The 19,534-nt window shown below is 37.5% G+C and overlaps 2 protein-coding genes across 2 annotated transcripts in view; one reads left to right on the top strand and one right to left on the bottom strand.

Moving 5' to 3' along the window:
- Qrsl1 (glutaminyl-tRNA amidotransferase subunit QRSL1) overlaps positions 1-2,270 on the bottom strand; it is a 30,099-nt gene extending 27,829 nt beyond the window's left edge. Inside the window, exon 1 of the mRNA XM_015499778.2 lies at positions 2,119-2,270. Within this exon, the coding sequence (XP_015355264.1) occupies positions 2,119-2,142 (24 nt within the window). The 5' untranslated portion in view covers positions 2,143-2,270. The remainder of the gene's footprint in view (positions 1-2,118) is intronic.
- Positions 2,271-2,318: 48 nt separating this feature from the next.
- Positions 2,319-19,534, top strand: part of Rtn4ip1 (reticulon 4 interacting protein 1) — a 48,607-nt gene continuing 31,391 nt past the window's right edge. Inside the window, exons 1-4 of the mRNA XM_015499773.2 lie at positions 2,319-3,063; positions 8,622-8,773; positions 9,772-9,840; positions 10,702-10,826. Of these exons, the coding sequence (XP_015355259.1) occupies positions 2,790-3,063; positions 8,622-8,773; positions 9,772-9,840; positions 10,702-10,826 (620 nt within the window). The 5' untranslated portion in view covers positions 2,319-2,789. The remainder of the gene's footprint in view (positions 3,064-8,621; positions 8,774-9,771; positions 9,841-10,701; positions 10,827-19,534) is intronic.

Genomic DNA, 19,534 nt, shown 5'->3' with positions numbered 1-19,534 from the left:
CAAAAGAAAGGTAAAAGTGAGTCTTCTCCACCTCCTGAATGTACTAGAGTAAAATTTGCAAATGGGAATTTTACCTCCTATTTGGCATTTGACCTCCTTTTAGTACATCTTCCCAGTGCTCCTCTGTTGTTATAAGCTTCCACTTACACCTCCTAAATTGTCTCAGATATTCAGCGTTTAGCCCCTCATCCTAACGTCTTTCCCAGCAAATTTTCTCCTACTTCAATTGGTTGGTTATCTCAACAAGGGTATTACCTAAGGAGGGAAATGTGATTTAGAACAATGAAAGAAAAAATTGTATAACCCTTCTGGGCATCTGTACTCCTTAAAAGAGAACATATACTGAATTAATTAGTCTCCAGTTGGTAGAATTCAGGGCATCATTATGAGAATATGGGAAAAAAATGAATGGATAAAAGATACCTTGGGGAGGGGGAGAAGAAGATACTTTTTGGTCTGGGAAAATAACCACCAAATGTATTGCATATAGTAGGAATAAATAAATATTTGTTAAAGTAGTGATTAAGTGATCATGCCAAGATAACCTTTTGGTCTTCCCTTGTGTTTGTTCTCCTAAATCGTTCATTTTTTCCCCCATAAGGCAAAAGTTATTTCTTACAATTACTCAACGTCAGAAAGGGATCATGCGAAAAAGAAGGTGCATATGAGGAGGGTGGGAGGACAGAAAAAGGAGACACCATAATTTTAAAGGTTTTATTTTATTTTAAAACAGTTTTGGGGTTTAAAGAACAAACTTGATCTTTACTGACAGCACTATATGTCAGATACAATTTCAGATGGTAAAATTATGTCATTTTGGGGAAGAAATATTTATTATTTAAAACATGTGGATTTAAAAGTCTCATAATTGATAGCTTTCTAAAAGGCTGCCAGCTCTGTAACTCAGAGAGGACCGAAACCTATCTGCAGCCCTGAAACAGCTAAACTTTGACATGGCTAATTGCCTGCTTCTGTTGCTCAAACCACATAAGGGTTCNTTTTTTTTTTTTTTTTTTTTTTTTTTTTTTGTGGCCAATCTTTCCACCCTCCCAGGGTGCCCAGAAGAAAAGAGACTGCTTAGGTGGAGATACCAAAAGAAGATGGAAGAGAGACTAGGTTCTGAATCTCAGAAATTGCCTGGAGAACCCTTTCCACACAGATCTGATTTAGAGTGAGAAACAGTTGTAGTTCTAACAAGGGCCCTAAGTGACTGTGATAGCAGTGGGATTCGGATAGTTCTAAAGGTTAAGCTATCTGGGCCAGAAAACAAGGAGACCAGAATAAAAGTCATAACAGCAGGAATATGAGAACAAATTCTAGCCATATTTACAAGACGGAATTAACAAGACTTGGTGATTTCTTGGATGTTAAAGATGAAGAAGATTCTAATAAGCAATAGGATAAAGGATATTCTATTAAAAAGACTATTAAGGATTCAGAAAGAGCAGGGGTTTTGTTTTGAAGATGGGGGTTAAAAAGCTATGGTACTGTTACAACTTGGGTTAAAATTAATTCGCTGATGAGATATTTGGAAGAGATGTGCAGAAGGCATTCACAAATACACTATAGTGTTCAAAAATGATGTCCAGTTCATGGAGACTGAGGTAGGGAATCGTAGGTATCTTGGCGGTAGTTGAAGCCTAAAGAATAACTTTTTAAAAATGAAAAACCAACAATTATTCATTTTAATTCTGCAACCTACAAATTCGCCGCGCCCTTCAGCAACAACTGCTTCTGTTGGGACACAAAGATTGAAGTGGACCAGCCAACTCCTCCTCATCTGGCAAAGTCCACTCTGAGAGACCCTGGGTCTGGGCTTGACCAAGGCCTGAGCAAACTTCTAATACAAAGAAGTCGATGGATGCACATTTCCACTCCATAATTCCGCGGTGCAGACATCTCCCCTAGTGAGGTCCTCCCACCAGAATGGGCAATGCACGTACAGCCTAAGGACCACAAAGTCTGGATACCCACATTCAATTCAAAGAAAGAAGGCGTCTAGCTGGAACAAGATCCTCAATCAGGCGCCGAGACTTCTTGTCCACCGAGTCCGCGAATCTTTCCACCCTCCCGGGGTCCGGGGTCCCCCCTCCCCCCTCCAAGGCCAATTCCACTCACTTCACAGAGGGTTCGGCCCAGCATGGTCTTCCTGCTCGGCCTGCCACCACAGGGGCCAGGTAACAGAAAGAAACAGAAGGTCAACAGCCGCCACCAGGGCTACTGGGCGCAGCCATCTTCGCTCGTCACGGTACTCTTCTACACCGAGCACTTCGATTGGTCGAATTGCAGCCCGGGGGAAATGATCTTCGCACGCGATTGGCTGTCGCCACATGGCCTCCCTCCCGCGGCGAGGAGAGCCGGCAGGCAAGGAGAGTCCGGGCTAGGGTCGCGGCGGTGTTAGGGAAGTGGTGGTTTTGCTTGGCATCGGGATTGCTGGCAGTGTCTGCCGGTTTCGGCAAGGGTTCCAGGACAGCATAGGGATCTAGGGAGGTTGCACATCTGCTTGTTTGCTATTTTCTTTGTGTTGCCTTTTAAAGGACTGTCCGCGGTTGGGGGAGGGAGGAGAATGGACAGAACACTGACTAGAACGTTACTGGAGCATTTCTGATGGGACGAGCACAATAACAAGTCTGTATTCTTCCTTCATTTGCTCCACTAGGTTAATTTCACTTTCGAGTGCTCAATTTTGAAATAGGTTAGTGTGTTTGGCAGAATTTGATCGAATTTAGGAGTGAGAGCTTGAACCACTTCAGTTGCATCTTATTGGAGCACAAAGCACACTGTTCACGATGGAAGTTTTGAGGACTTGTGTACTGAGAAGAAATGCATGTACTGCTGCCTGCTTCTGGAGAAGCAAAGCCGTACAAAAGCTTTCAGTTAGGAAGATTAGTACTACCTCTCCAAGGAACACTGTCATGCCCGCTTGGGTGATTGATAAATATGGGAAGAATGAAGTGCTTCGCTTCACTCAGAACATGATGTTACCTATCATACACTATCCAAATGAAGTTATTATCAAAGTACATGCTGCGAGTGTAAATCCTATAGATGTTAATATGAGAAGTAAGTTTTGAAAAGACTTTTTCATTACCTTTTTCAAAGCCAGAATTTCATTGCAGTTTTAAAAGATCTATTGCATTTGACTACATTTTGGTTAACACAAAGGAGTCATTTGGGTTTTTATTAATGCCTCTGCAAATAGTTTTACCAAAATTTAAAAAATCTCAATGGTAAGGATATACTTTAATCTTTTACAAAATACAGGTTTGTAAATTGGTACTTGTGAATTGTGTCTGCAGCAAACTTGCTATTATACTCTCCTGGGAACTTTGTGGTAAACTGTGATCTATTAGAGGCTTCAGAGGTATGGTTATGTTTACACATCAGTTCAGAATTTGCATTTTTTTGTAATTATTCCTGTCCTCTTTGCTCTCCCCTTACAACTTCCTTTATTGGTCCAGTAGACAAAGCAACAGATTGTATCTAGGATATGGATATTTTACTCATTTCTACTATTACTTTTCCCCCTCAACAGTGAAAATACACGTTCCTGTTTGCTCCTTTCTAAATCAAAATGTTGTCCTATTAATTTCTGCTGGGATGGGGCTGACAAAGCTTGGAAAGAGCTATGTTCCTTTTTGTTTTTTATTTTGGTTCTGGGGATTGAACCCAGGGGCACTCTAACACTCCCAGGAATCCCCCTCCCCAACTTTAAAAAATTTTGAGACAGGGTTCTGCTAAATTGCTCAGGCTGAGCTAGAACTTGTGATCATTCTGCTTTGGCTTCCCAAGTCACTAGGACTACAGGTGTGGGCCACTGTACCTGGCACTATATTCCTTAAATACATACTATGTGAAGATTATATTTATTAGAGTTCAAAAGATTGTTTAGCATTTGTGAATTACTTTAACTTTGGAAGTATTGACCAAAATGTCAGTCTTATGTGTCTTTTGAAAAAATTAAGAAACATCTTTTGTGATCATTAACCTCTGTAAATTACAGGGCATTAACTTCAGTGTTTTAAGTTAATGGCCATATCCAGTTTAATTTAACCAGGGACAGGTGTTTTGAGGGTAAACCTACGGTTTTTACATTCAACAGATTGCCTCATTAACAATTCTCATATATGACCTATGTTTGATGAATTTAATTCTTTGTTTTTATATAAATACAATTACAGAATTAAGATTAATGATACATAATCATTTTGTGGAATTTATAGAGATGTGGAACTTATGAAACTGTTGAGACTTCATTTCCTTCTCCTCCCATGGAGAACTGGTGTGACAGAGTAGCAATTCTCAAATTTTTTAGTTTCAAGACTACTCTGTGCTTAAAAATTACTGGACACTTAATGTTAACTGTAGCTATAAATATTTACCTTATTGGAAATTAGAACAAAAATTTAAAATATTAACTTATTTAAAAATACAGTAACATTATAAAATTAAATCAGGAGAAAATATAAAATGAAACAAAAATAACAAGGAGGAGACAATTAAGTATGTGAAGCACTGAAACAATAGTAGTTGATAGAGGTTATATTGAAAAGTAACTATTTCCCAAAATAAGCCAAAAAGTTAGTGAGAAGAGTAGCTTTATTGTAAATTTCTGCATCTCTATTTGCTGTCTGGTTTAATAAGATAGCTGGATTTTCATACATACTTTTGTAGTCAATCTGTTGCAGTATGGTATTTGAAGTAATGAAGAAAAAACAGCCCACAAAGATAGATTGCTAGAAAAAAAAAAAGGAATCTCATAGATTCCTTGAAAAGACTGGGAACATAGATAACTTGAACAAGTTCTGAATAAGGGAAATAAAGTCCAGATTCACTGGCGTTAGGTCATTTTATTCTAATTTTGAAAGCTGCTATTTTTAACTTAGTAACTGTTTAGACCAGTGCTTTTCCAGTATGGTAACCACTAGTCAAATGTGACTGTCGAGCAGCTGAATATGGCTAGTCTGAATTGAGAGTGCAATCAGTATAAAAGACTTAGTGAAAAAAAGAGGAATGTAAAATATCTCATTAAGAATTTTAAGTTAGTGGGCTGGGGTTGTGGCTCCGCAGTAGAGCACTCACCTAGCACGTACATGCGAGGCCCTGGGTTCAATCCTCAGCATCACATAAAAATAAATAGATAAAGGTATGTGTCCAACTACAACTAAAAAATAAATATTAAAATAAAGAATTTTAAATCAGGGTTGGCGGTATAGCTCAGTGATAGAACAGTTGCCTACCATGTGTGAGGACCTGGGTTCAATTCCCAGCATCCACTCTCCAAACCCCCAAAAGAATGGTATATTAATTACATGTTAACCCAGTAACATTTGCAATACTGATTTTGGTTGTTTCTCTTTACTTTTTGAATAGCCACTAGAAAATTTTTAATTACGCATATAGCGTGCATCTGATTTCTATGGACAACATCTATCTAGACAATGTGATGGGAGTAACTGTTACACATTTCTTTCGGTGACGAAATTTGGCCAAAGGCTTTGGAGTCTTAAAAGTATTTGTGGCTAGAAAGCTCTATTAAGAATGAATTGAAATGACTTGGTTATAATTGTCTCATTAAATTTACATTTGTTTTTGTTTTGAAGTAATAATTGCTGTGACTATTTGGGCATGTTGTTTTACTTTATTCTTTTATTCTTTATTCTTTTTACATTGGGCTTGAAGGTAGTTTTATTTTTCAAGATGTGCATGCACACTTTGTTGTATACATATTTATTTCAGTACAATGCATCTGGACCTTTCTTAGCTGCTGTTTAATAAAACACTGTAACACATTTTACTTTTATATAGTATTCTTGAGACATCTTAGTGTTTTATGACTTGACTGAGTAATATTATTTGCAAGTTCTCCGCCTGCCCATGGATTTGTTTTGAGCAAGTGTTATTGTTGTTGCAGAAGATATCTGAAATGGTGGCTTGGGGAAATAAAATAATGAGTAGATGATTGTAAACTTTCAGAAGCAGTTATTTCCCTTGATAAGAAAGCAGGAGCCACATCTGTTTTACTTTGAAGGATGAAGACTGGCTGTTTTTCTGAAGATGGCCACTACAGTTAGACATAAAATAATAAGTCATGGAAATGGCTAAAGCAATGAATAAGTTTAAAAATAGGAAAATAATACTACCAGCAGCATTATATTCACACTGTTTGGGTTTTTTCCCAACAAAGTTTTTAGATGGGATTAAAGTCTTTGAAACTGATGACAGATTTAGGATTTTATAAATTGGCCAATTTCTCTGAATAAGTTGAACTTTTGTAGCGGGGTGGAACTCTGAAGGTCTACATTCATTTGTGTCATCAGTAGGTTCTTCTTTACTAACTGCCATCTAGCTGCATTCGGGCCCACTTTAGATAGTACCAGTGTGCTAGGGCTACTCACCTGATACATGGGCATACTAGGGTTACCAAGAAAACTCTAAAAACAACCTTGAGCTGCCAGCTCTGTAACTCAGAGAGGACCGAAACCTATCTGCAGCCCTGAAACAGCTAAACTTTGACATGGCTAATTGCCTGCTTCTGTTGCTCAAACCACATAAGGGTTCAGTGAGTAATAGTTGGTGTTTTAGCAGTGGAAAAGAAATGTAAGACAGAAAAAGAGAAGCATGCAGTATTTATGTCACATGTGAAGTTGTTTTTTTTTCCCCCTGATAGCTTGCAATTCTACATAGCCAGATGGCAGATGTGTAATGTAACACAATGGCCAGTAGCTAAGATATTTTTGGAACTATCCCAACTTTCAAACACTTTCCTGTGTGTCTTGATTTTCATTAGGAAACCAGCTTCTGCAAACTGTGTACCTGTCAGGGTCTGTCCCTGTATCTATTTTCCTTCCTGCTGTGATGAATTGTCATTGCTCCCAAGTCTAACCCTCTATTTGTGTTCTTGATGTCATCCCCTCACTTACTGGGGTTTCATTCCAGAATTGTCTCCTGCATCATCAGTTTTCCCCTTTCTACTGGATCATTCTAATTGGCATACAAAATTGCTATAATTTCTCCCTTTTTAAAAAGAAAAAAAAAAGTCACTGAAAAATCCTATCTCTGTTGCTCTGTCCAGCTACACCTCCATTTTCCTGCTCTCCTCTATAAACACAACTATTTTAGAGTTGATTCTTCTCACTTGCTTCAATTCCTTGCTTCCCACTCCCTCTCAAGCATACAGTGTCACAGGAACTGCTTTTACCAAGGTCACCAAGGTCTCCATGTTGTTGGACAAAGTCTTGTTAAAGCCTCTAGCAGCTTCTGACCTTATTTGAAAATCTGTCTCTTCCCTGTCAGTAGAATTTGGCATCTTGAAAAGACCTTCTTCCCTTGGCTTTCAGGGCACCTCCTACTTTACCAGCCAAGTGTTCTTGGGATCCCTTGCTGGATGTTTCCCATAATTGAGATATAATGTTGCCCCCAACCCCAGCTTCTGGCCAGGAGTGGCCAAGGGGCAAGGGTAGACTTGGAGAGGGTTGGTGATTCTGCATACATGTTGTGTGGCAGGGAGAGGTATATGACACTGGGGGCAGAGGGTTAGACAGGGTACCTGTCTTGAAGAACCTAATATAAGAGGAATATTCTCAGAAGTATGTGAGGCAGAAGAGAGGGTAACAATTTTGTATCTTAGAAAAGGTATTTTATAGATTGATGCTTTATAATGAACTACATAGGATTATTGCAGATAGAGTAGCCAATTTATTTGAACCAAAGATTATGGTTGTTTGTAGTTTTATGTAGCTGATATTTATATAAATATTCTTAGAAATTAAGTAACCAACCTGACTTAACGTATCAGAATAGATGCAGCTTAGAGTCTATGTTCCTTTTTAAGAATCTCTGTACTTTTTCCAAAATTGTTTTTCTAGGAAGATTTTTTTAGGAGATAGGGACTATCACTCTTAGACCGGTATCAGAGTTAAGTACTTTATAGCCATGCTTTGTGTGTTCGTTAAAATTTTTTACGTATACCAATATCTTCTGTTTATTAACTTTTGATAGTATTAATGTTTGTTGTCTTCACCAGACTTGGCACCAAACGTCTTTATTATTTACAAAGTGTATGAATGAATAAATGAATAAAGATACTACCTTCAAAGAGCAAAATATATAAAAGACAATACTAAAAATACTGAAGATAGTTTCAAAAGTTGAGTTTCGCTGGGTGTAGTGTCATTGCCTGTAATCCTAACAACTTGGGAGGCTGAGACAGGAGGATCATGAGTTCAAAGCCAACCTCAGCAAAAAGTGAGGTGGTAAGCAATTCAATGAGACCCTGTCTCCATATAAAATACAAAAAAGGGCTGGAATGTGGCTCAGTGGTCAAGTGCCCCTGAGTTTAATCCTCGGTACTACAAAACACAAACAAACTTGAGTTTCAAAGAAATTTTGAATAATGGTGGCTTTAGTTTCATAAGTGATTGTGATTTTCCACCTGATTTTCTTTGAATGGAACAGCACTCATTGTTTTTATATTTTTTCATAATGATGGCAGAATATTATAAAGTTTTTGTTTCATAATCTTTATCTTGAGACTCTAACATTTTACCTGGGTTGTTATGTTAGTTTTAAAATCATTCTGTCCTTAGTCTTGGAGGAAATAGATAAATTGTGTTTTGTAGGTGGTTATGGAGTGACAGCTTTAAATATGAAGCGTGATCCTTTACATATTAAAAGAAAAGGAGATGAATTTCCTCTAACTCTGGGCCGGGATGTCTCTGGTGTGGTGATGGAGTGCGGGCTTGATGTGAAGTATTTCAAGCCTGGAGATGAGGTAAGTTAATCTTTTTCTTCCTTATTTTTTATTACTTTTCTAAATGTGCATATTTTATTGTGCCTTTTTTAGAAGTATATTCTACACCATTGACTGGTTTTCTTCTCTTCAATAAATGTTCTGACCTTTGGCTGGAACCCTCATTTCCTTCGTTCTGTTGTTACATTTTTTTTCCAAATAATGAAAAAATAGCTTGACTATACTAGAGTTTTCTAAATTTTGTGCTTAAGAATCATAAGACTTCTAGCGGCTTGGGAGGCTGAGGCAGGAAGATCGCAAGTTCAAAGCCAGCCTCAGCAAAAGCAAGGGGCTAAGCAACTCAGTGAGACCCTATCTCTAAATAAAATACAAAATAGGGCTGGGGATGTGGCTCAGTGGTTGAGTGCCCCTGAGTTAAATCCTCGGTACCGCCCTCCCCACAAAAAGAATCATAAGACTTGAAAACACATAGGATTGGGACTATTTTTCTTATAAAGTTTTTTCTTGAAAGAACCTCGAAATGACAATTACTACCTTCTGGATTCAGTGGTAAAATATCTGAAATTTGATGTGATCTGTCATCTGTCATGTTGAACATTTGTGCCAAGAGATTGTAGTGAGCTTGTAATAAAAGCTAGTGATGTCCTGATTACTTTTCAAATGATAACTATTCCCTGTAAGATAGGTACAGGTAGGCCCAGGGTATAGAAGAGGAAATCACACTATTTAAAAAAAAAGTCCCATACCTCGTAAGATTAGGGCCAGGGTTCAAATCCCAAAGATTGTGGACTCTCTAGAACTCTTAGTAGTCAGTCAACACTGCAGGATACACTGGCGCCTGCCTCCAGTGTGGTTTGACTTAATTCAGAATCATACCAAGAAATTTATCACATGAAAATAAGTCCTTTGCTTGGAGCTATCTCAAAGGGCAGATATGTATCAGGGAATACCTTCATGCAAAACTTTGATAAGAACATATCCATGTCTCCAGTGAAGCTGTGTGTCTGTGTGTGTTTCAGGTCTGGGCCGCAGTTCCTCCTTGGAAACAAGGCACTTTCTCAGAATTTGTTGTGGTCAGTGGGAATGAGGTAACTTACCATCTCTGCTAAAGTGCCATTAGAAAGTTTAAACAAAGACTGACAAATATCTCTGCAATAATTGGTTGTTTTTCAGATTGGGTTCATGTTTTATGGGCAATTTTGAGAAAGTTAAAATAAACAATAGGAGTTTTTGAAAGATTGAAAAGTTCTTTGGTGTCATTTAATAACACTGCTTGCCAGAGCAGTTAGCTTTGCCTCATGGAACAGGGATTTGGAATGAGGTCTAGAACCCTGCTGTGCTTCTTTGTTCTTCGCAGTATAAATAGTTGAAACCAAATACACCCAGAGGGAATTTGGATTAATCATAAACAGAGGCATGGAAGTATCAAGCTGTTTTGAATATCTTTAAAAACAAGAGTCTAATCAAATATAATCAGAAGACCTGACAATTTGAATAGAGAGAAAGGGAGGAGTTAATGTTGAGGAAATTGGCTACAGAAGGGAGGTTAGAAGGGAAAAGGGGGTGTTTGAGATTGGAAAAAGCCTAGAAAGATTACTTTGCAGAAAATGGGAGTAAGAGAAGCAGTTGGTTAGAATATGTTTACAAGGGTTCGAGGTTTATTTGGGATTATATCTGGATATGATCAGGACTAATGAGATTATTGCTTGTGGTCTTTTTATAAACAGTGAAGTAGCTATATCTAATCATGTAGCCTAAACATTACTAAACTGCCTCTGTGAGGCAGCTAGACAGCCACTGGGATAAGATGTTCAATAAACACTGAACCTGGAAGACTTTTCCAGCTTTACCTTTGAAAATAGTTGAATTTCTGTGAAGGTCAATGTGCTTTATTGTGTTCATTGGTATGCAAGTCTTTGCTTATTTTTGACTGTTGTCTTCAAATCTAGGTCTCTCACAAACCCAAATCACTCACGCATACTCAAGCTGCCTCTTTGCCATATGTGGCTCTCACAGCCTGGTCTGCCATAAACAAGGTTGGCGGTCTGAATCACAAGAATTGTACAGGAAAACGGTAAGTGTCTCAACAGTGGCATCTCAACTTCCCTTCTTTCCTGCTATTTGTAGTAAACCTGTCAGAAGAATTATTTACATGACTGGAGTGATGCTAACATTTCAAATAATTTCCAAAGAATTCTGTTTTGGTTTGTACTTTTTAAACCTCATTTTGTTGATTCTCAGTTATAAAATTTCCAATCAATTGGGAATTTTTAATCTGACATACACAAATGGGCTTTAGGAGTCTGAACCTTCTAAAATAATACAGATTTTTGTATGTGAACATCTGGAATAGAGAGCCATAGCTTTTCAGATTCCTAAAAAGGTTAAGAATTACTCCATAGCTGAGAGTGGTGGCACATGCTTGTAATCCCAGAAACTGAAGGAGAGGCCGGAGGATTGCAAGTTTGAGGCCAATCTCAGCAATCAAAATTAAAAATAAATGAATAATGAAAAGGAAGAGGGATGCAGTTCAGTGATACAGCCCCCACCCAAGGAAAAAAAAATCAAAAAAATGAAGAAAAAGAAAAGAATTACCTCATATGTTTTTTGGAGAATGATGTCAAGATAGAGATTTTTTTTTCCTATGTCTACTAAGAATTGCTCCCACATTTGTATATTTCTAATCAGATATCAAGGGACAAAACACTATTGGATATTCTTGAGTTCTCTTGGGCTCAATACTTGATGTCCCTCAGGTCAGTCCTGATGCCGCAGTGACTTGAATGTATGCCTGTTTAAGTTAGAAAGAATGCAGGGACAACTCAGTCTCAGAGTTGTCCCCACTGTCTGTGGTTTCACCTTCTGGAGTTTCAGTTACCTGTGGGTAATCATGATCTGAAAGGGTGAGTACAGTATGGAGAGAAAGAGAAAGGAGAGACCACACATTCACATAACTTTTATTATCATGTATTATTTCTTCTTCTTATAAGTTATTGTTAATTTCTTATTGTACCCAACTTATAAACTAAATTTTATCAAAGGTATGTATGTATGGGAAAAAACATAGTGAATGTAGGGTTCATTACTAGCTGTGATACTGGTCTTGGAGATCAGGCATGGGTCCTTATTCCCCAGGGTTGAAGATTAAACACCTGAGAATGCAGAGGCAAGCACAGGAAGCAACTTTTATTTAAGAAAGTGACAGCAATAGACTTCTCCACAGAGAATGGGCTCCAGAGCTAGGTGTCTGTGAGAGGGGGTGGTCTTGTCTCTCTTATAGATCCCAGGACCTCCCTTTTAATCATGATCTGTTTTTTCTTCTCTGTATATATGCCTAAGGGCAGGAAGGAGAAGGAGCACAGGGGTTAATCATTAGCAACCCAGTGTGCCAGGGAGTGTAATCTGGGGAGTATAATCACAGGAGGGTAACTGTTAGCAATATTGTCTTTTCTTTGATAACCACTCCTCATCTTCTCCACTCAATCATTTATTACCTATACCGACTACCTGACCTTTACCCTGTCTCAGCTGCAGATTCAGGCATCCCCTGGGATTTTGTAATATACCTCCTGTGGATAAGCAAAGGACTATTGCATCTGAGTACATATAGATTGAGTTCATATCAATTCCCAGTTTATAGCTGGGTGACCTATTCAGTTGATTTTTTTTTTTTTAATGAGTTTTGTGTTGAAGATTAAGTGAAATCACACACACAAAGCTGATGGCACAGATAGTAAGAGGCATTTAGCAGGCCTGGCACAGTGGTACACACCTGTAATCTCAGGGACTCAGGAGGCTGAGGCAGGAGGATCACAAGTTCAAGGCCAGCCTCAGCAATTTATCAAGGCCCTAAGCAACCCAGTGAGACCCTGTCTCAGAATAAAAAGTGGGTGATGCTAGGGATGTGACTCTGTGATAAAGCACCCCTGAGTTCAATCCCCAATACCCCCCCTCAAATAAAAAAAGAGAAAGAAGGCGGCACTCAATAAATGGTGGTTATTATTGTTAGCAAGGAGATTATAATGTTTTTGTATTTTAGAAAGTTGCTATCATAGAGAAAAACCAATGTTTTTGTTTTTTTGTGAGAAAAGGAGGTACTAAGAACCATTTAATGATTTTAAGAAAAGAAAGAGCTATAGGTCAAATTATAATAAATTAAAATAATGTTCTTTTTGTTACTAAGGCTTGTGCAAGATAAATGAAGTCTGTGTCATTCTATATTCCTATTGTTATAAAATATTGAACTTTACATTTAATGTGTTGATAGAGCATTGAATTCAAAGAAAGTTTAAGCTGTATTCCAAAACATTGTGAGGTTATTCATCTAATGACTGCTACCATTGATCTTAACATTCAAGGCAAATACTTATTCTAAAGGTCAACCTTGTTTATTTTTTAAACTTTTGTGGCCTTTTTTTGAAGTTGCCATTTTGGTCAAACACTTTGTTTAAATTAAATTTGTTTTGTCAGAGAATTTTCTAATGGTCCTTCTTAGTTAATAGTCCTGCAAAAATTTCATTCCAGAGTTTTAGACCTTTATTATTATTGCAGGCTCAACAACAACATTGATGTTTTTTCCTTTTGTCCCCCTACCTGCACATAAAAAAGTAGGTTTTCTATGCCTGCATGGTTGTATACATATTCTGTTAGAGAATGCTTATTCCTTTTGCAGGTTCAGGGCTGTCTGGGTATTTTAGCATACTGTAAAAAACGATTTGGAGACAAAGATCTAGCTGTTTTTCCTTGGATACATAGATGTGAACTCTTAATTTATTGCTAGCTTTGTGGGTAATTCTTTAGTACACTGTTATCGTCTGTTTAAACAGTAATGGTCTGAAACTCAGAAATTGGAGCCCTGGGTCCTACTCTTCATTCTGCCTTTAGCTAACCAAATGACCACATGCTGTTCATGGTCTCTTTGCAGTTTCCTCTTAGTTACTGAGTGTAGGACACTATAGCTTTGGGCAGTTGATAATTTTATCTTACTAGGCCGTTTTATATATGTATTATATATGTATGTGTGTGTGTGTGTTTATTTATTTTATATTGTATTGGATCTGTTTATTGATTTAGTCACATGTTAGCCAAACTAGAGTGAAATCCATTGTAAAGCAGTAGTCCACACCATGAACTTCTGCATTCTCATCTGCATACTGACCTGTAGGATGCCTGTGTCGTGAGCCATAGTCCTTTTAGACTGCTACATCAACACAAAAAATAAAAACAAAAGCAATAAACTAATGGTTTATAAATAACAGAAATTTATTTCTCACAGTTCTTGAGGCTGGAAAGTTTAAGGTCAAGATGCTGACAGAGGGGCTGGGGATGTGGCTCAAGCGGTAGTGCGCTCGCCTGGCATGTGTGCGGCCTGGGTTCGATCCTCAGCACCACATACAAACAAAGATGTTGTGTCCGCCGAAAACTAAAAAATAAATATTAAAAAAAAAATGCTGACAGATTCAGTCTAGTGAGGGCCAACTTTTTATTTTATCAAGAGTTTCTTGTCTTCACATCCTAGAAGGGGCCAGAATCTCTTTGGGGTCTCTTTTGTAAGGGCACTAACCCCATTCATGAGGGCTTTACCATATGACATAATCGCCTCCCCCAAAGGTACACCCCCAATGACCTACTTCTTCTGTCACCGCCTATGTGCCTGCAGTTCCACCCTTTTAATCCACATCAGTGCATAAATCCACTGATCAGGTTATATCTCTCATAATCTAATTATTTCACCTCCAAAAATTTTTGCATTGTCTTACACATGAGCTTTTGGGGGCACCTCATATCTAAACTATTATAAGCTACATCCCCTCTCAAAATAGTTTTAATGAAGACTTTATTACCATCAGTTGGGGATTAGGATTTTAATACCTGAATTTTGCAGGACAGAAACATTATAAATATTTAGACCATAGACTTGCACTTGGTGCTCTCAGAAATGTAGGTTAAATTGAAGTTACTACCCATGGGTTATAATAATGGCCTCTCTCTCCAGTTGCTTATTTGTGAGATTCTCAAGCAATATGAGCACTTTAAAATGTGTAAAAATACATGTGTGTTTGGGGGATTACTAGGGATGGATCCTTAGACCTCTTATGTGCTAGGCAAGTGCTCTATCACATAAGCTGTTTTAGCTAGCTTTTTTTTGTTGCTGTGGCAAAAAAGACTTGACAAGAACAAAGTAGAGGAGGAAAAGTTTATTTTGGCTCATGGTTTCAGAGGTTCAGTCTATGGTCAGCCAATTCCATAGCTCTGTGCTGGTGAAGCAGACTGTCATGATGGAAGGGCATGGCAGAGAAAAGCAGCTCATGACATGACAGCCAGGAACCAGAGAGCTCTGTTCACCAAAGACAAAATGTAAACCCCAAAGGTACACCCCCAATGACCTACTTCTTCTGCCACACCCTGTGTGCCTACAGTTCCACCCTTTTAATCCACATCAGTGCATAAATCCACTGATCAGGTTATATCTCTCATAATCTAATCATTTCATCTCCAAAAATTTTTGCATTGTCCCACACATGAGCTTTTGGGGGCACCTCATATCTAAACTTTTACAAGCTACATCCCCTCTCAAAATAGTTTTAATGAAGAATTTATATAATGGGATTTTATATTACCAAAAACTCAGAGGTTCTAATGTCCAAAGTGGATTTTTTTTCAATTTGATAATTCATTATGATTGATGGAGCACATTTTGGCTTCTCTAAGCAATAATATTCTTTTTCTGTTAGCTGTTAGCATTAAGGCTTGCTTTAGTTTGCACAAAGCAGGTCAGTGTTTGTTATCAAGGACTAACAGTCTATTCTTTTTCTAACCACCTAATTAAGGGGGAAAAAAGCAAAATTAATAGTAACAAAACCACCCATCAATACCTTGAAAGATTATATAGGATTTCTTTGTTACTAACAGCTTTTTTAAAAAATTAGGACAAAACTTTCTAAGGATTCAGTGGTGTTTGCCTTTTCCTTCATTGTTATCTAATTATATTTCTGCAACAACTGAGAGTGTCAGTGAACCAAGGGGATGATTCAGTCTTGGTATTGCATGCTATTATCAACTTTGGCCACACTTGGGTGTCACCAGAAATGTCAAGTAAAAGTATTCCTTTTCTGTCAGCCCATCTATAGTTTCTTTATGATTTATTCATAGAAACACATATATAATTAGGGCTCTCAAGGTGAACAGAAAGTAGGTGATGTATCTCAGTTGTAGAGCACTTGCCTAGCATATGCAAGGCTGGAGGGGGAAATTAATAGAAAAAGAAATGTAAAGTTGTTATACCTGATATTTTTTTGAATATGGTACAATCTGATGGTTTTGTTGTTGTTATTGTTGTTTTTTTGTTTGTTTCTTGTTTTATTAGTGGTAATGTCCTGGGACTTGAATATTTCATGCTCTGCCTGCGAAAGTTGTACTTTTCATGCTCTGCCTAGGAAAGTTGTATACATTTGAAAATACAGTAAATTTAGGCACACTTTTCAGTTTCTTTCTTTCGCTCATTTTTTTTTTTTTTAATTTTTATACTGAGGATTGAAACCAGGGGCACTTTACCACTGAGCTACATGAGCTACATTCCCAGCACTTTTTCATTTTTTACTTTGAGATTAGTTGCTCAAGCTGACCTTGAACTTGAAATCCTCCTGAGTCAAGTTGCCAGAATTAAAGGTATAGGCTCTGTGCCCAGCTTCAATTTTTTTTTTTTTTTTGAGATTAGACTCTACTATAGTGAAATTTTATCAGGTAAGTATAAACTGGGTGTCTGATTAATTCTGTTTATACAGAATTAGATTGTACTCCACAGCAATAGCTTATATTGAAGTTAAAATGATTACCTGGTAATTCTAACAGCTTCCTTCTTTCAAATGCCTTTTCTTGCCTGTTTTTCAACTCACCACCCACGTGTTTCTCCCCACTCTGCTCCTGCCTCCCCTGTGAGCTTTGTGTTTTTATCTGCACCTGACTGGGTTGTATTATGAGAAGAGCAAGGCTGGAGTATTGTGATACAAATGCGTCTTCCTGAATTCTCCTCTGTTTTCCAGGGAGCCTTCTGAAGAAATAATAGGAACCTCACTCCTGGACTTTTACTTAAAAAAAAAAAATTAAGAGATTAGAAGCATTTACTCTTCAGCACCTTGTCATCTAGCTTTCAGCCTTGCCATGTAAGAGACAACAGTTCCCATGGGGTCATAGCAGACTAAGTGGCTAAACCCAGTGATGCTTAACTGTTTTTTATTTTAACTGATTACTCTGAAGTATCTGGCACTATTGGCCACTTCCTTAGTACTCACTTTTTCTGTGGTTTTAGGGACACTAGACTCCTTTAGTTTCTTTCTTGCCTTTTTGACCATTTCTTATTGTTTTTTAAAGGCATTCATTCTTCTAACCCTTTAAATGTGTTTTCACAGTGTTCTCGGACATTCCTCTATGTCTCCCAGGGTTATCTCATGTACTCCCAGCTTCTAGAGTTTAGTAACTTGCAGATCTATTTATCCAACTCTAACCTGTCCACTGAGTTCTAGTTAGACATTCCATTTGAATGTCAAAATCAACTTGTAGAAAACAGAACTTAACCAAGTACCACTCTGACTCTTCCTCTATATTCCCTATGTCATTTAAGTGTGATTTACCTTAAACCTGATATTATTTAAAGCAACCAAAACCTAATATTGTTCCTAAACACCACTCCCTCTTTTTCCTCTGCTCAACTCATTACTGTTCATGCCATGTAAAATTTAGGTTTGTTGTCATCTTTGGAACAATGACTTCCAGGTTTTTCTTTTATATGAACTATAAGATTTCAAGGCATTTCGAGTTTTCTTGTGTAGCAAGTAAGCCAAAAAATACTACTAGATTTTACTTAAGAACACTTATTAACTAGTACATTGTTATGTTTTTCCTATGGTATTTTAGAACTTTTTAAGTGTTCTAACTGGAAGTATGTTTTGAAGACTGGCTTCTGGTCTGTACATCTCAAACCTTGTTTAATTTAATCTTGTTTGTTCTTCTTCACTACTCACATGATCCAGTGCTAAATGCAGTTATACTGGCCTTGTTTTATTGGTGCATTATAGTTGTACATAATGGTGGGATTGGTTGTTATATATTTGGGTATGTACACAATATAACAATATAATTTGACCAACTTGGTCTTATCTTAATAAAATATCATGAGGCTTAAGTAAGTTGATTTCACAAGAACTAGGAAATACTCTTAGATGGCATTTTAAAACCAGGACTGCTAGCAATAATTTAACTCTGTGCAAAGAGTGACTGTGAACCTTATCAGTGTTTCTCTCTAAGTGCAAAACAAATATACAATAGTCCCTCTTTATCCATCGGGATACATTGCAGAATGCCCTGTGGATGCCTGGAACCACAGACAGTTTGGAACCCTATATATACTGTGTCTTTTCCCATACATTTATACCTATGATAAAGTTTAATTTATAAAATAGGCACAGTTCAAGATCAACAGCAATACTAATAATAGAATAACTGTAAAATATATTTCAATAAGAGTTACTTAAAACAAATGAATTATTTACTTGTGTACTTTTGTATTTAATATTTCTCGGCCACAGTTAACTATGGGTGACTGAAAATGCATGGATAGGAAAGGACTGCTATTTGTTCAAGTTAGCTTCCCCTTAATCAAACCTACTATCACCTGACAAGAGGGCAAGTATGTAGAGTGTAGGAGTGGAAAGAGAGCCATATTAACTGATTGTGATGGATATATCTTTTTTTTTTTTTTGCAAAGTTTACAAAAGAATATGTCCATGAAACTATATTGCTAGGGTTCCTCCCAGGACCATGTGTAAGAAAAGGGCCTGAAGCTGTAGCTTCATTGGATCCGTGGTCAATCCTTTGATCAGACTACTTCTCTTTCTGCCCTATTAGGTCTGCCCTACTATCACTCATCAAAAGAATTTTTTCCCTCTAGCTATTTCTGTGTAATATTGAAGAAACTACTGATTTGGAATAGGTCCTGCTGCCTCTTCCTTTTGGGAAGATAAATTTCAGTACCTTGAAATTCTGAATAGATCTGAGGTAATAGAACTGTTCTTATCCCGAGTTTGACATTCTTGGCCCATTATGGGTTAGCTAAACCTTTAGAACCAACTACCCTGGGCACCTTGCCAAATGTATAAATAACTTTGTTTTCATGGGAAATGTGTTAAAATTCCAAACATCCTATTCACAAATGAACTCTCCTGTAAATTGGGGAAATGTCAATATGAATCACAGAGGCTTAGAAGAAGAGGTCATACAAATCCAGACTATATTGGACACATTCGGTTGATTTGTTTTATACTTTTATTACTGTACTCATTGAAATTATGCTAAGATACTTTCACTCATCTCTTCCCCCAGACTTAAAAGCTGAGAAATGAGATGTACTTTCAGCATCATTCTTATTTCTTAAAGACCATTTGTTTCTACTAATGGAAGATTTAGCTGTATTTAAATCCTCTTTGTTTCTAAACCATTAGGACAAAATAGGTGGCAATCTAATCTTTGCGATTGTCTTTTTTTTCCCTCCATAAATATGTGGTCTAGGAAGAATCATGAAGATCATATGGTTCTGTTAGAAAGACAGAAAAAATGAACTATAAGCTTAAATTGGCTGAAAGCACCAATTGTTTTTCATTGACTCTCAGAGTATACCTCTGTGGGCATCATGTCAGAGGTGAGGAATCCAAGGCCTAGGGGTTCCATTAGTGAGAGAGCTGAGACTAGAGCCTGAATCTCCAGAGAGAATCCTGGCATTCAAGGATT

This window comes from Marmota marmota, unplaced genomic scaffold (assembly GCF_001458135.2).
Source record: "Marmota marmota marmota unplaced genomic scaffold, marMar, whole genome shotgun sequence".
NCBI lineage: Eukaryota > Metazoa > Chordata > Mammalia > Rodentia > Sciuridae > Marmota > Marmota marmota.
Note: the sequence above shows the minus strand (reverse complement) of the source record. Positions and strands in the feature narration are given on the sequence as shown.